The sequence below is a fragment of the Paralichthys olivaceus genome, chromosome 21 (assembly GCF_024713975.1).
Source record: "Paralichthys olivaceus isolate ysfri-2021 chromosome 21, ASM2471397v2, whole genome shotgun sequence".
In the NCBI taxonomy this organism is placed as follows: domain Eukaryota; kingdom Metazoa; phylum Chordata; class Actinopteri; order Pleuronectiformes; family Paralichthyidae; genus Paralichthys; species Paralichthys olivaceus.
The window spans coordinates 15,740,529-15,758,055 of record NC_091113.1 but is presented as its reverse complement, the minus strand read 5'-3'; the positions used below and the strand labels follow the sequence as shown (position 1 = coordinate 15,758,055).

The 17,527-nt window shown below is 44.0% G+C and overlaps 1 protein-coding gene across 12 annotated transcripts in view; it reads left to right on the top strand.

Moving 5' to 3' along the window:
- The window catches only part of myocd (myocardin), a 129,841-nt gene that overhangs the window by 95,447 nt on the left and 16,867 nt on the right, over positions 1-17,527 (top strand). For 8 of the 12 annotated variants that reach the window (XM_069517055.1, XM_069517057.1, XM_069517056.1 and 5 more), the window contains exon 4: positions 13,938-14,003. The exons of 1 other annotated variant lie outside the window; for it this stretch is intronic. In XM_069517055.1, the coding sequence (XP_069373156.1) occupies positions 13,938-14,003 (66 nt within the window). Of the gene's footprint in view, positions 1-7,648; positions 8,044-13,937; positions 14,004-17,527 lie in introns of those variants that run through there. 3 more of the 12 variants (XM_020082734.2, XM_069517060.1, XM_069517065.1) reach the window with 3 other exon arrangements.

Sequence of the window (17,527 nt, the reverse complement as noted above, 5' to 3'; positions counted from 1 at the left end):
GAAATCTAAACAACCACAAAAACACAAAACAGTATGTCCCTCCCGGCGTTTCTTGGTTTTTACACGATGTGGAGACAATCTATCTCCCTCACATTCTGTTGTGTTTTGGGATTCCATTCGGATTGGTTGCAGCGCCGGCGTCTCTCAAACACGCTGACATTTCCACCCCGGCGGCAGACGTGCGCTTAGGCCCATGGAGGACCGAGGAGAGAAAGCAGAGCGAAGGGGACTGAGCCTCAGAGCAAACAAAGATGGAGAGAGAGCAGAGAGAGAAGCCCTGTAAGAGAAGACAGGAGGAGGAGGCTGCTGGCTCAGGCTCATCTTTCTGTCACTTCTGGTTTGGATTCAGCTCGCTCCCCCTGGAAGTTCTTCATTGTAAACTGCAGCTCAGAGGCAGAGGGGGAGCGCTGAACCTGACTCCACGTCTGGCCCGGTCCACATCTCATTCTAGCTTTCCCACCCTCCTTCACCTTTCCTTCCCCTCTCACTGTTCTGTACTCGCTCCTACACAGCATGCCCTCACTCCTTCCCTCTGTCCTCTTATATTCTCGCTGTATAGCTCACTGTGTTTGTGTTCCCTCATTTCCCATCTTTGTGTTTTCAGCCAGCCGCCTTGTGTCGTGAGAACCCCCTCTGTTTTATGATAAGACTGATTGGGTGCTGATAAAGGAATGAATCACCCTCAAGTCTCTCGATTGACTCATCCAACTTCCATCATCTAACCTCACATCACTCCGTTAACTTCCTATATTTTTTTTTATTGTAGTGGAGCTAAATGCTAAATGATAGTTTACAAAAACGAAGCGTCAAGTTCACTTTATCACTGATTCAAAATACGCTGAGGAAACGGACTACGGGACGCGGGTGAACTCTTAAGACAAATCAAAGCCAAATGGCATTAGATTGTTTACATGGCTCCGCCCCCTCAGGCGAACGCTATATGTGAATAAAAAGTTCAAATCCTCCTCACGTCAGAAACCTGTGTTTGTAGAAGGCATTTTGATAAGTTTGTGTGTACAGCAGATTTTCTTACCAAAAGTCCTGCACTATCGTTTTTACATATGTCTATGCTTTACATAGTAATGACATTCAGTGGCTGCAGTGCAAAATTATTTATGACCAAAGACTGAACATAAAGATGGACAACATGACAGCTCCCCTAAAAGTGAAGCCAAAGCGTCTCAATCTCCCCCTGGTGGCCCACCTCCGCCTCTATGTTAATGGATGAGAGATGGACCGAAATAAAAAGTCAAGTAAAGGTCAAATACATTTTACTCAAATATGTTTTCTGTAATTTTAGGTTGTTCTAAACACATTGATGCATGTTCAATTTTTTCAGTCAATTTGGTTTTAATTAATTATTTGAGGCTATAAAAACAGGGTGAAATGGAATGATTGACAGCTGAGGCTGACGTGTGATCGGTGTATCAACCGGACCTCGTTGCTGCACCTCCATCCCCCCTCGCTACTGGGCAGACTCTGGCTCAAAATGTGCACGATGGCAGTGTTTGTACCCAGGACGTTTCTGGCTTCATTTCTGGACTGTGGGAGAAGAGGAGATGGGTCCTCTACTTTTTAAAAATAAATATCGATATACAGGCTACGGTTCTGACTATGTACTGGTCATAAACAAAGAAAAGCTTGTTTAAACTTTAACATTTGAGCCCTAGATACAATGGAATTAGATGATGAACCTGAAATGTCAGTTTGGCTTCGAGATCCTTCTCCAGCATCTTGGCTGCTTATTTAAACTTCACCGTTTACCTGAGGGCCACCAGACACAATGATAGTGAGCAGAGGAGCACTACAATCTGAGCCAGAGCAGCAACTGCCAGACTGATGCGACACAGCTGCTGCTGCGGCTACAGGGGCTGCAGCGTCTGTCCCTTTACACGCACACACAAACACACACACACACACACCCCGCGAGACCCCCCACCCACATCCTGTGCCCTCCTGATCCGACAGCCTCAGCTCTTGTCGACAAACTCTTTATCTGCACTCTATCAAACCTCTATCTCTCCTTCTCCCCCTTCAATGCAAACCCCGTGCCTCATCCCACTTACACACACACACTCGCGCACACACACACTCACACACCCTCCTCCCTACCAGCTCTCCAGTCCATCCTTTTCTTCCAGTAATTTTACCATGTATATTCTCTCACCTAAAATCACCCCCCCCCTTCATAGCAGCATTAAACTGTTACAGATAATAGTGACAAAACATTTTCTGTTGCCTCAGCTGACCATATACACTGAGCACACAGCAGACTATACATTTCAGCTTCACTTATAACACATATTACATCCACATTATTTCACAGTATGCATCAGATGAGCAAAGACCAAAACAATGATGTCATTCTACATATAATGTTAATGTCAACATTTTCCACACCAAAACCAATGATCGCTGAATGTATCTGAATGTAGAGATGGGATACAGATGTAGAGATGGGATCTGGACATATCCTACACTGCTCTGGTGCATGAATGAAATCCTGTCCTGAACAATCTTGCTGAAAATGTCCCAGAAAGGAAGTGAGCGTTTTGTATCGAGCAGTTTGCTTGTGATCAGTTGTTACTGATCTCCAGACAAGTGGTAAATAGGCTGCAGTTTATCAAGCACTTTTCTAGTAGAAGGGCATTTTCACATATAAAAGTCCAGATCGTGGTCTCAACCAGGGCATGTGTCTTTGTTACATTGTTATTTAGGAAGCAGACTTAAAGCATTTACATAACGTACAAATGTCATAGGTAGAAGCACCCATGAGCTGCTTCTACTTATACCGGACATTGATTGGATTTTAGATGGGATGTCGGCATGCTTTTAATTTGGCCTTTGTATTCTAAAACTGTTTGACTGCAGAAAATGAAAGGACAGGTTCACTTCTAGAGGTTTTTTCCAGTTAATGAGGGAGTTTTTTTTCTCTCCAGTGCTGCTCATTGTGCTAATTATTGGGTTTCTCTATAATGTTTTAGGGCTCCACCTTAATACATAGAGTGCCTTGAGATAATGTATGATTTCATTTGGTGGTATACAATGAAAGTTAGCTGAATTTAACTTCATTCATTTTGTCACCACTGTAATATCGTTATGGTATTACTACCGGCAAAATGAATGTCTTTGTCATTCAAACATTGCATCCCTGGTAGCAAACACTACGACTCCTGTGAGCCGCTTCCTTGTCTTTTTCTTCTCCTCTTGTTTAACGCTGTCTGAAGTTCTTGCAATTGGTCCAAAAAGTCTGAACTACCCATAAAATGTTTTCACTCCACAAACAAACTGAGCCATGGTTCTGTTTAATCTGGACGGACACCACCTCTATTGGTTGGTTGCCCATTTGTCTTCTCATGGAACTTGTTGACGATATTAAAATGATTTGCACCGTAATAAAATACAATCTTTGGTGTGTCTTGGCCCCTGGATCAGTTGGCCACTTTGCCCGTTTGGTAATTCAGCCTGGCTCCGTTTTTGGTTCAGTCCCTGACCTCCATTGAAGTTGGCTTGCAGGCAAGCAGGAGAGATGGGCAGACAGGAAGGATGAAGACAAAGTGATGAGGGAGGAGAGTCTTACATCACTATAACAGCTGAGAACATGCTCTACAGGGCAGCTCCCACAGTGTCCAGCACATGTTCCTTTCACATTGCACTGGAGAATGCATTCCAGTACACTTCCTCCTGTGACACTCTCTCAGGCTAAACGGCTGAGGGACAGCTGGATTCCAGGGATGGCACACGATTAGAGATATTTTGGGCATTTAGAATACGTGACTGTTCCTATCAGCAGCTACAATGTACATGTCCTACATTCCAATGATTCATCGCTTATTGGAACAGACCGTGATGACGATCTTGTAAAAAAGAAAAAAACATACCAGACACATCATGTGTACGAATTGTTTGTAATTCCCTTGCTGGGAATCATTTTTATGATATTTTGGCCTTTTTAACTAGTCCCATCTGCTTTATCTAAAACACAAGAAATCACAGAAAACACTAACAGTCATTTTTTGATCTAGATGTCTGAGCAGTCTGCCAATAAACACGTTCTGTTGCTTTATGGAATGTCTGATTTGAAAATGCTCTATACAAAGACTTTTGATTCATTACATGACATGGGTAATATTTTCAAATATGCATCATACCGCTGAGTGAAAGGGGCTGGAGCATCACACCCTTCTGTAAATGCACTGTATATATAATATATACAAAATGTACTCTCGTCTGTCTAATTGGTATATGAGCCTGACACTTTTCTCTTTGTCTTTCTATCGCACACACTCTCAAGTACACACATGTGTGGCTTCAGACAGTTCAGATGAGACTTGTCACGTCCATTGACATAGGGCCCAATTAAAGGGGAGGATTAAGCCAGGGCTGGGTGACCTCTTCAGGAATCTCTCCAAGATGCTGTGTGTACACTGTCAAACCCTCTGACAGACCTTCCCTTTAAGCGCTTTCACCTGCTAATTAAGACGGCCATGCACACATTTGTGTGTATGTGTGTGCACGTTCACTGAGCGAACACACACAAGGCAAATGTACTAGCGAGTGTCAGTGATATTTTTTTAGCCTGAGAGGCGTCTATGTAAATATTTGACTTGAGTTTTTGGAGCTTGCTCCAGCACATATCAGCACACGGCTTGACAGCAAACAGAAATTGTGTCATTTAATACATTCAATTATTATATATTTCAGTGTGTGCATCCCGCCACTGTGTGTAGTTGCCCGCGGCAACAAAAGGCGAACAGTGTTTATGGTGTGAAGAGATTAAGATGGGATAGCGGCAAGGCAGAAGCAGTGAGCTGTTGCTGGACAAAGCTCTCGATGACTGATTAGTCCCTGCCACTGTGGTTTTTACACCATGTGGAGAACAGGCCTGTAGTAATCACACACTTCTCTTTGGTATTCTTTTTTTATTTAGCAAACTGAGAAGCGGATGGGGAGGGTACCTCTGGATATTTTAAGGAAGTGACAACTTTGGGACAATAGTCCTGCCGGAGATGGGACACATGGGGAAAAACAAAGTAGACGGACAAGGTTTAAAAAAATGGCATTGAGATCAAATGGAGGGAAGCATGACATGAAGACAGAGAGGGAGCACTAAAAAAAATAAAATCCATTCTATGAATCCGTCTGTTCTGTCATGTTCTACTGTCTCTTTACTCTATACTACTAGAAAAGAAGTATTTTGAGCCCCATCCACTTACATGGAAGAGGCGGGATTTTAGGAATGATACCGGAGCCAGTCAGCAGGGGGCAAATAAGATGGTTTTGGCTTCACTTTTCTAATCATGCCCTTATCCTTGCTGCTGTGATTGGGTTGATGAGAGTGGAGAGACTGTGGTTAAACATTTAAGCTCAGGTGATAAAATGTTTCATAGCTTTCACATACGCATTTTTAATTGAAAAAATTTGAACAGTTAATAATCTTATAGAAATGGTCAATTGTCAATAAATGTCAATAATTATTAATTATTATTAATAATTATATAATAAAAAATATAAAATAGGACATGATGACATGAATATTGAGCAGCCCTTTGTAAGTGTATGTCAGGACAGGAAGCCAGGCAGGTCCAGGGACACGTACATTATTTCAGTGTTTGGCCTCTCCATATTCTCCACGGTAACCCCGTGACACCTGCTGTGTAACAAAATTAACAAAACACAAAAAAGAGTCCCACGTCACTTTACTGTGTTGGATTTTCAGGTGGTTTGTGATGTTTATAGCTTCCATGTTTAGTTGCTATATGAATTCTGGGGACAAACTAACACAGACAAATCCTCGATGTGTCCAGCTGACGTCCTGTGTTGACGGACGCTTGGGAGGCTCTGCGATGCACAGGAGCTGCAGTTGGCTCACGCCGCCCTCCGAGGAGAGCGGGCACAAAGCTGCTCAGACAAATGTTTGGCTGGTATGTGGGAGCCGGAGGAAGGGATGCCTTGTTGAATCCAGGCTGGAGAATCTGCTATCATACAGCTGATAAGATAAACCTCCTGCCTCTCAGCTGCTGGAAGACTCGACCCGGCTCAGCTGATCATATCTTTCACTGTACATCGATAAATAAAAGTGTGAAAAGAGCACAACCAGCTGACTGGGGTTTATTCAGGATAATGTTTCCAAATGGAGGCAAGCTTATTTTTCACCAGATATCTAACAATATAAATGCAAATAAAAGGCCAGACACACAGAAAGTGCACTATCTCAGTGCTTATATGCAACAAGGACATATTCATACAACATTTCACAAAATTTTTAGAAGCCCACTTTGTGAATGGTAGCACTAAGTAGTGCCCTTTCTTATGTTGTAATAACTTAAAGTTTGTTAAAGGTATAGATACAAAAAATGGGGGAAAAAGCTATAATACAAACTGTTTGTATAAGAAAAGAAATAACCGAGAGAAGAAAAAAACTTTAATAAACTCTTCTTTGTGAGTTTATGTACAAAATAATTCAACAACACATTGACATATTTTCACCAAACTGGTCAGAATATTGTTTTTAAGTTTCTCTGCAGGTGATTCATATTTGGAGCTGATCGGTCAAAGATCAAAAGTCAAAGGTATTGATCAGAAAATGATTCTGTATCATATAATATCACAATGAATGAATTATGACATCACTATGAAGTAGAAGAAGTCATTTGTATAATAATGTGTTAATGCATTAACTTTTACTGCCAATGACATTAGAGACTTGACCTCCAGCTTATTTAGATTAACCTATCATTTGTCATCATGTGGTGTGAATAACTTCATGGATCAATAGTAGGAAGTTGAGACAGGATTAAACCAAACAGAAGAAGAAAAAGAAGCCCACAGCTGCTTTCAGTAGACACCTCCAATGATATAATGTTTGAACGGCAAGGACGTTCATTTTACCATTAGTAATAAAATAATAATATGACCGCAACAAGATTAATGAATCGAATCAGTTCATTTCCTTCATTCAAATTATTTCTATACCCTTATTAAAAAAGTTTGTAAATACAATAGCCAAATTGAACACTCTGACGTCAGATGCTCACAAATCTACAAACCCATTCAGGCCTCTTTTAGCTTATTCTGCCAGTGAATCTGATTCCCACTAATCTAATGTTCATAAATGTTCATCAGCCAGTTGCCTATTTTGTCTTCCTGCTGTTTGGGGCTGGGGAACGTGGTGTAAAGTGGATGATCATAACTTTTTCAGTCTGCTGCTGCTGGAAACAGTGGATTTCATTTCATAGAGTGGATGGAAGTGTGAGAATGAACCGAAATGTCAATGTTGTGATTAGATTCATTGGTGATATGCTTCCACAAGACAAGAAGTGAAACTTGTTGCCATCCCTGCTTTTCCCACTCTCTCCCACCTGGCTGTACTGCTGCTCCATTATCACTCTCTATGCCTCTATCTTGATCTTTCTCTCCCTATCTCACCCCCACTCTCCCCCTCTAATGACAGGCAGCAGGACTGATAGGCAGATATATTTACACTGGTGGCAGGGCAGGAAGAAGTCATCAGCCGAGCCCCGTCCAGCCTCCAGGCTGGGGCAGGCGTGGTTTAGAGGAAACCCTGGCCGAATGGCCCCTCCCCAATTGGGGCATATCTCTCTGTGCTGTCCCTGGCCCTGCTCAGAGCTTCTCAGCTAGATGGGACCAAAGCTTCACCGGCCCACAGGCTCGATACACTCCCACATCAGCCCCTAGGGGAGAGAGAGCAGAGAGGAAGCCGCAGGAAGAGAAAGCAGCACACAGAGTCGACGGCTGCAGCTGGTGTGCACACTGGCTGCGAGAGATACAACTCAGAAGCCAGTGTGTGTGTGTATTTTTTTTTCTTACACTAGTTTTCCTCCAGAGCTGTTCATGAGGCAGGCTTGGTCCGCTCCATCTCATCTCAGCCTGGGGTCCAGAGGTGGCCGGGGGGTTGGAAGTGTGCACCACTTCTTGAGTGACTTTATTTTGCAACTTTTGAACACTGGAACCGTACTGTAAGCATTATGACTCTTCTGGGCTCTGAGCACTCCATACTGATACGAAGCAAGTTTAGATCAGGTAAGTCACACAACCCCTGACGTGCACTTTCTACTCACTTCTCTGTGTTTGTGTGTGTGCAGGTTTATTAGTGGACAGCTTCCGCCTACAGCTGCTTCCATTCCCAGGAGCCTTGCAAAGTGTTTGTCTGTTAACACTCTGCATTTGTTGCCAACCATGTGTGCATCATGTCGTTTACCTGTCTTCATGGATGAGTTGTGTTGACACACTCACGTTGTGTTCTTCAGCCGCACCAGCCAAGTGACAGGTGTGTGTAATGTACTGCGGCCATGTGACGGCGCGAGGAATACGCATAGGGAGGCCAGCATTAGTCAGAAATCCTCCTGGGTACTGAACCCAACGACACGTTCCTGTCGCGGCGTGATGGATTTACAGCTGGGGGGTGTTCTTTGATGTCCTTCCGCAGTCCTTGTAAAATCCCAATCTGTGAGGGTGATGTCTCGGGGCAGGTTGGTGCACTTGTTCCGTGCTGCATCTGAGGGAAGCCAGCGAGACAAGACGTGCTCCCTCCATGGCTCTGTACGTTGATAAAGGGCAGGTTTGACACTGGAGACGGGTCAGAGGTTATCTGTCTGTGGCTGAAGTGGAAGCTGATGGTGCTTGTGTACGTTGGTGTGTGTGTGTGTGTGTGTGTGTGTGTACCTGGTCATATCAACAGAAGAAGGGTACGGACTACAGCACTGATTCAAACTCCTTTTAACAGGCAGCAGCTGTTGGGGCTTTGGGTCCACTGATCTCCGTCTCATATGTCTGTGAAGCTTCTCAGTCACTCAGGCTGGATGTAGATATGTGAAGTTGTCTACCTCTCAGATCTAAACAATGAAGCAAAATATCTACAATAACTGTCATGGAGTCAGGACGCTGTTATGACTTCATGACTTAAGAGGCGATACATTGACTTACATTGATTACCTTGAGACTAACTCCGACCTAACCATAGTTACTACTTACCCTAACCTAAGCCTAACCTTAACATAACCGTCACCAAAACCTTACATTAACCCTTAACATTAACCCTTAACTTTAACCTACCCCTAAACCTAACTTTAAAATAATCTTGACCAAAACCTTAGCCTTACCTTAACATAACATAACTTTCTATCTATCTAACCACAATCTAAACCTAACATAACCGTAACCAAAACCTGACAATAAATTAACCTTAACTTATATCCTTAACCAAACCTAAACCTACCATCAACATAAACCTACGCTGATCCTAACTCACACCTAAATCTAACATTAACCTAACCTTAAAACATGTCTTCACCCAATTTAAGGATTTATGTTATGGGGACTTGCTTTTTGACTTCATAAGAAAGACAAATCATACCTGGACCACACACACACACACACACACACACACACACTTTCTTATTAACTGTCTGTAGTTTGAAGTCACTGTCTGTGAGTGTGTGTGTTTGTGCTGCACTAACAGTGTGTGTAGTCTGACCAACACTGCCACCTCCCTGAGGAAAGTATAACTGAGCGTGGCAACACATCCTGCTCTGTGATATACATATACATGTCCGCACTGCTGGGAATGTTCAGACTTGTAGCTATGGAGTGGCCTCGCTTCTTCCCTGCCTTGTTTTGCCTGCGAGCTGTAATTGCGTTCCAGAAATGACGGGAGTAAATGAAGCTTTTCCTTTGAGTTGTTTAGAGCAGATCCGCAGGGGGGGAAATGACGGCCAGCACTCCGGGGAGCACGAGAGGGTGGATAGCAGGAGGCGTTTTACTCATGTTGCTCAGGTTCAATGTTGCTCTAACCGGCGTGCGCTTTGCATATAATGTGGCACAGATGTAGAGATACTGTCTTTATGGGTGTAATAAAGTTTATGTTCTTCTGTTTGATGTTGCAGTTGCAGGGATTCATCTCAGGTGATGCATGTTACAACCAACACGACTGCTTGAGTGAATTTATGATTTCACATGAGTGAAATATTCTGCGTAAGTGAAGTGAGACTGACTGTAAATTTCTCTCCGATAAAAGCTGAAGACGTGGGAGGGGCGCAGGCGATCAGCTTGTCCAAGATTTACAGTTTTCTTTAAGCTTGAGTTCCATCCAGCACCCTGTGTGAAAACCAGTGACCGTCACTGCTTTAGCACCTCGCCGGAGCGTCATTATCAAAGCCATGGGAACTGCTGCTGCATGGTTGAAGTTAAAAAGGAAAGATAAAGATCTCACTTAAGTGCTCCCCACGGACCGCCAAATGTTTTGTGAGTGTGTGTGTTAGCGACTAGTTCTCATGCCGATTTGATTAACAGTTCGACGGGGCTGTGGCCCGAGCTCTCAGGCTCACTGCAATTTCATAACAGTATGACAGAGGCAGCAAGTATAACCTAAATCAGTATTGCAAGGTGTCAGCTTCATGTTGAACAGTAAATTAGCACCACACACTCACAAAGCACCTGTCAGCTACCAACCACACCCGGGTCCAGGGTTAAAGCCACTGCATCTGTACGACCCACTGCATCAGCTGTCAGTAAACGCAACTATTGTTGCACCCTAAGCTAAGACAAAACTGAGAAATCCAGCAGGTGGCGGGACAAAGATAATCATAGAAACAAATCACCTCAGTAATAATTTGAGGAAGCATTCTGGATTGGACACGAGAGGGTGGGAGGAAAAACTGTGGGATAAAAATGAATGCTTTATCCTCATTGGAAAATGCAACTGCCCAGGAGCGTTTCAAGAGACTTTGGGGGCCCTATAGTCAAAAGGGACCTGGGGGGCCAACGTTTCCCATCCACCCTATAGAAAGACCCAAAAACAAACCACATCATCCCAATGTTCTAATGATAAATTAAGTGCTTACACGTAAATAACATTCAAGTAGTTAAGTTTAAGTGCAAACCCCACCACCATCCCAGACACAATATATACACCATCAGGTATTCTAGTCTAGGCTTCTGGCAAAAAGCTAGTGGCATGGGGGTCTCAATAACTATGGTGCCATTGCAGCCTCCTGTAGAATTTAACTAGAATGTAACTCAGTAGAGCACAAACCTCCACCAAGGCCCAACAATCCCCTCATGAAACCACATTCAAATCCACCAGATCCAGATTTGTGTTCGGATCTGCAGCTGCCGCGCTGTAACTTGTCACGTTAGCTTACGACTGTGAATTAGCACATATGAACGGTTCAACTCTCAAAATATTTAGGACCAATCTATTGCAGTTAATTACATTGATTTGTTCTCATTCTAATTTCTTCTAATTCTGTGTATTAACGATGCAGCAGTGTTGACTGACCCATCACGTTGTCGTCAGCAGCATATTGATTAAACCTTGGTCATGAATTCTGTGAAGCTTGTGAGACCAGATAGATTTTATTCCACTGATTACTGCAGCATTTGTCTGGTAACATGTCTGACAAAGATGATAATAAGGAATAATATGATCTGGACACCCTCCACTGACAATGGCTGCACTTTACACATCACCTGACCATCTCACTTTTCACCATACGTCATTGTCAGGGGAGCAGCAGCAGAACCCGACTCTTCGTGTTGGAGTGTTGGCTCTCCTGCATATTGGCTCTGCCTCATGTTCACAAATCTGCCTTTAACTGTCCGAGACCACAGGAATAAAACACGAGTTCTGTTTTAAGGTGGATTTTCCCTTTTTGCAGCGGCCGTGGACTAAAATAAACCTAATTCTTCATTTGGGAATACCTGTTTATTAGAAGTTATACAAGTGGTGCTCATACATCTGTCGCACACACATTCCTGCCTGTGCTGCAGGAAAAGTTCAGGAGGATTCATGTAACAAAAAAGCGAGCGGCCTCCTGGGCTACGTCGCTGGGGTTGGGGGTGTAAAAGCCGTGCTGTTATTGTAAGCCCATGTCTTTCTCGTGTGGTGGCGGCTGTGAAAGTGTGAGGCACAGGAGGACGATAAATCTGAATATCGCTGCACTGTCTTGTGTAATTATCACCATACTGAGTGCAAGTCGGGCCAGATGATAATTTATTTATGCTATAAATCTGAAAACTAAATGCTGCTGTAGGTTGTATGTCCATTGTTGGAGAAGAAAAAGGGGGAGAAGAGCCAAAGTTAAAACAAATGTCTTTGGTTTCAAAAACAGCGAGAGAGGCAGAGTATCGTGTGGTCGGTGATGTGTGATTGCTCGGTGCGGCTCAGGTCCTCTTCTTATAACGTGTGCACTGCAATCAGGTCAGACAACCTTCTGGTCTCGCTGAAGCTTTTCGGGAGAAGGAGCTGATTACATGGCAGCCGCTGTGCTTTTTCAGGCCGAATTATTGATAAACTCCCAGAGAACAGAAAACAGAGCAGCGGAGAGCCGTCCCTCGAATCAAAATAAAAAAAGCTCTGCAGAATTAACCAACACTAACAGTTACATTTCATTGTCGTCTCGCTCTTCTTCACATCAGAGGAGGCTTGAACTGTAACGTCCGTTTGTCGCTCAAGCACTGATGCAGCGTTGTCGTCAATTATTAGTTTGTACCACTGACCTCAGTTCAGATTCATAGCTGAGTGAAACGGTGGATGGATTTTTCTTAATCAGGGGCCACAGAGGGGCCAATTCTAACATCTATGCATCCGTGTACTGTCTATAGCTTTAAGCCAAACAACACATCAGTGAATATGTTTTGAAAGTTGCTCCTTGGACATTGTGTACTTCAAGAAAGCTTAAAAGTAGAAATTCGAAACAAATAGCCATATTTATTGTTAGTGTTGTTTGTGAGTGATAAGGTATGAGATTTGTCCCTACAAGCACAGTGGTTACACGTTGCAGCCGCAGTGCTACTTCCAGACAGAATTCAGTTCTGTGAACATAAGACAGAGAAGCAAAGAGCTGTCCCTGGACTTCAAATCAAAGCTCTGCGGGGTTTTCTAACACGAACACTTACATTCCATTGTCACCTTGCTTTTTCCATGACAGAGGAGAAAAAAAACCTGCATTTGTTCCTAAGTGTTCATTATTGACTGAGGATGTATCAGTTACATGTTCTGGTCGTCTCTCAGTCAGAGGCTAATGCCTACGTTCTCCCCCCTGTGATGCTGTGACCAGCAGGTCACGACCCCCTCAGTGTAAACCAAAGCAGATGTCAGATGAAGGGAAGGGCCTGGTGTTACGTAATGGAGGTGCTCTCACATGAGAGCGCCGCGATGTGGCATCGACGCCGAGTCCACTTGTTCAGAAAGTCATCACATCAAAGCTGAAGCTTTAGAGGAAATTCATTAAATGCTCACTCGGCCACAGCTGCACCAACATAAACCACCTGAGCGGGGGAATTAACAATCGGGAAGACAGGCAGTAAGTAATTAGGGCCTCGTGGAAAAAGGAGGAACATTTCATACTTGTGCGTCAGGACCGGGATCTCACAGAGAGACCTTCAGATAACAGCCGGGAGGGAAAACACACTGGGACACGAAGACAAAGATAGAAAAAGTAAAAAGAGCCACAGACACGAGCCGACCAACAGACACGGGGGAGGCTCTATGTTTATGACCCCACACTCCCACCTAGACCACTTCTACGCACACACACGCAGCGCACGCACACTCACGCACACACACGCTGCGGACCACACACTGCCGAGCAGATCTGTTTAAAAGCCAGGAGCTGTGTTTATCATTCCCTACATCCTGCTCGCAGAAATATTTGTGAGCAAGCAGTGTTGTTTTTTCCCCCTGTGTTGTCTGTATGCAAATGTATCTATAGACACCTACATAGAGTATATCTGTTTAATCGCCACATGCTTTGAGCCAAGTCAAATGATGCTGAATCTTCTAAGTCATCTATAACTTTTAAGTGGGTTGAATTCTCAGTCTGTCCCCCTGCTTTTTCTCTGTCCCTCACCTGTCTCTCTGCATCTCTTTCTCATCTTTCCCCTTCTTCTTGCTCTTTCCCTCCCTCCATCTTTAGTCCTACAGTTAAGACTTCAGCAGAGGAGGACACGAGAGCAGCTGGCAGACCAAGGCATCATGCCTCGTGAGTAGCGCCCTCCGACACCGAGCCGCTGCACGCACACAAACACACACACAAACACACACACACACACACACACACAAACACAAGGTTGCTTTTGGACAGCAATGTAACTCAAGCAGATGGCAGTAAAGTGTGAGGGATACGCAATGAGCAAGAAAAAGCAACATGTGACACTTGGGCTCCGGTTAGGAACAAGATTTGCAGGTGAAGGCTCATTTCTACAAAAGAACCAAACAAAAGGGGGTGTCGGACATTTCCCATAGATTTGGTTGCATCTGCTTTAACCCAAAGATACTGACAGAAATGTGTCCATAGCATTTAAAAATCACAAAATAATCTATATTCTGATGTGGTTACTTTGTTGCAATAAACTAACCAGATCAGAATAATAGCAATATTTTTAGAGAAGCTGCAATCAGACCATGCTCCTGTTACTCTAGATTACAATTTTCACCAGAAACTGCTCATTATCTGTTTTCTGGATTTCACAGAGTAACAGGAACATTGTGTCTGTCCTGATTATATACATGCAGCAACATTAGTATTGATTTGAAGTTGAGTTTCAAGCCACAGAGGGACTATAAGCTCATTATTTAGACTCTTGTAGCTCTGTTTTTGGTCTCCACCATCTCTCTTCAGAAAATATCAGACTCTTAATCTGCAAAAATTCTCCGATGTTCACTAGCTAGTGAACTTTGTCGACACGTTGTGTAAAGTGACTTTATTAGAGTTCTTTGTACTGAAATGATGATGAAGACTGAACCAAATCCTTTAAGTTGTGGGCTTGATGATATTTCATCCTGTGTTTGTCACTGCAAGTGACCACATTAGCGTAGTCAGTTGTTACATTTTAAATATTAATATTAATGTGTGCACCTTTTAAATATACAAATATAATATAAGCAGCCATTCAGCCACCTACTGGTCAGTAAACCTACACTGTGTCTGCTGACAGAGCAACATGAATGTAAAGGTTGAAACATGCAGCCCAGTTTCCCACACTGGGCTTCTGAGCATTGCGAGCAGTTTTCCCCTCTCAGATCTGCCCTTTAATCGCAGGTCCCCTTGGCTCAATCAGCATTACTTTGAAAATCTTGGAATGCATTTGTGAGAAGCATCATTCCTCCAAAGTTTCACATGAATCAGATCATTGAGTCTGACGTACTGAATGGCATGTAAAACAGAGAGAGGGAGGAAAAAATCTGTTTGTCTGTTTTAAAATGAAAAACCATAAAATCCAATGCCAGCTGCTTGTAAAGGAACAAGAGAGGAAGAGGAATGGAGATAGAGGAGAGGAGTGTAGCTCAGGAATCAGAAGATCACTGAACTTTAACCAGAAAGAAGGAGCCAATCAGTGAAATGATCTGCTGCAGAGATTCTTTGGAATCAAAGAGCAGGAGAGCCAACAAGATGGAGACGTGCATATGTTTGCTAGTTTGAGTTTTTCATGACACACTGCAGAATGTAACTGATGCACTTTTACCAAAGTAACTAGATTATACTAGATTTTAGGAGGAAAGAGCTTCTCAGATCATCATTTTGGTAAAAATGAACAATTAGAGAATTTGGTAGAGTCATATATTTTCCTACAGGAGATGGTGGAGACCAAATACAGAGTTAACACTGAGCTCACAATCACCAGGGGGACTGAGACTAAACACAATCACCAGCTACTGTTGCAGGACATGTAAATGAACATCTTTTCATTAACCTCGCGAAGGTAAAGAAAGAAAAGTAAAGATGACAGATGACGCTCTGCAGAGAAGCAGCTCCAGGCTGCAGACGTGGATAAATCCACAGGTAGTGACAGGTAGGGATGTGGACGTAGAGGAAGCAGGTGGATGTATGCGCCCCGCAGGCAGTGAGACAGACAGAGCGTGGCTGCAGCCAGCGAGCAGGCAGACAGGTCGGTGAGTGACAGCAGAGGAATGCTCTGGCATTGGAAGAGCCTCTAAGTCTTGGAGGACACACTGCTCAGCCCGACCTACATGGACTGTACCTGTTTACAGCACACTACCATCAAAGTGAAGGCAAACCCGTACTCAACAACATGGAGCACGAGCTGTCCTTTAGAAGACAGAGGCTTTGTACTGACATATGAGACATAGTGATGGGACCATGTAGACCCCAGTGTACGGAGCGTACTCTTAAATCCTTACTGACGCGACGATTAACGGCCTCGCATGTTCTTTAGGTCAAGGTAGTGCTTCAATGCTCGCAGCTGTCTCGCTTAGCTTTCGACTGCCAACACCAGTCCACGCCACAAATTTCAAATATTCATGAGAAAGCAAAGTTTGTTTAGCATGAGACGTTACACAGCAGACAGCCACTTATAAACTAAGATCGTATCGATTCCTCATACTTTAAAGCAGCGCTGCGTCGTCTTGGCAATCACAGGAGCAGTGAGCGATGCCAGTGAATCGTTTTTTTTCTTCGTCGTCCGTAAGAACAAACAAGGGGACTGGGGACTTGGACTGCAGGCCAGGGATTTGTTGAATGATATCTCTGGCACCGTTTGCCATTTCACAGAGGCTCCAGCCTCCAGATAAACTGCTGGTAAGTGCGCGGGGGAACGGAATCCAGAGGCCCGACGAGGCCCTATCAGTTTCTAGGAGCAAGATAAGGCAGAAAGGAGAAACGCAATTGGCCAGCGCGTTTTTAAAAAGGAACTTTCAATTGGCTGTTTATCTCTTGATTGCAGGCGGTGGCACAGATAGAACAGGGTTGCAAAGACTTGTATTTGTTCGTACACACTTTCTTACACCCACACACTCCAATCTCTCTCCCAAACATCATCTGTCGTCCCGGCGCTTTAAGTCTGCCCCTCGCAAAAATAACGTTTCAGGGCGTCGCTGCATCCTCCTCCATGCTGCCGTAGCCGCGATCCTTAAGATGCTGGCTGGCTCCGCCGCGCTGTGTTATTCCTGCCGGGGAGATGGACACGGCACAGGGTCTGTGTATATATTACCCACTGAACATCTGGTGTTTATTAGGCTATTCAAGAATCCGCCCCAGCCTCTCAGGCCTGACTGGCGTGTGGCCTGCATAGGGGCACACTGTCTGCCTGCTGGCCACAGGTCTGACTCACACACACACACACACACACACACACACAATCTAATATTTCCTCATAAAGATAATGGGCCTGTAGCTGCAGGTTTACTGTGCTCTTTCCTGGTCGCTTTTGTGCGTAAAAACACCCCGTTTTCATCTCCATGGCAGGAGAGCTTTAATCCTGAGTGGATGGAAACAGAAAGGGAATTATTCCTGCCTTAATGCACCATACGTCTTACCTCTTAGTGTAGTGTTTACGTTTGACCGATACAGTCAGCAGGTATATGTATTGCAATAGGTTTAAAGTGCGGCTGTGTTTTTAAAACTGCTGCAGAATGTTTAAAAGTCCGTAAGCCTGCCTCAGACTCACCGGATCGTGTTACGTTATCCCGGCGCGGCCACGGTCGAACACGTTTTCAGGCAGTTTGGTTACACAGTTTAAACACACTTAGGGCTCCATGTGTCCCTGC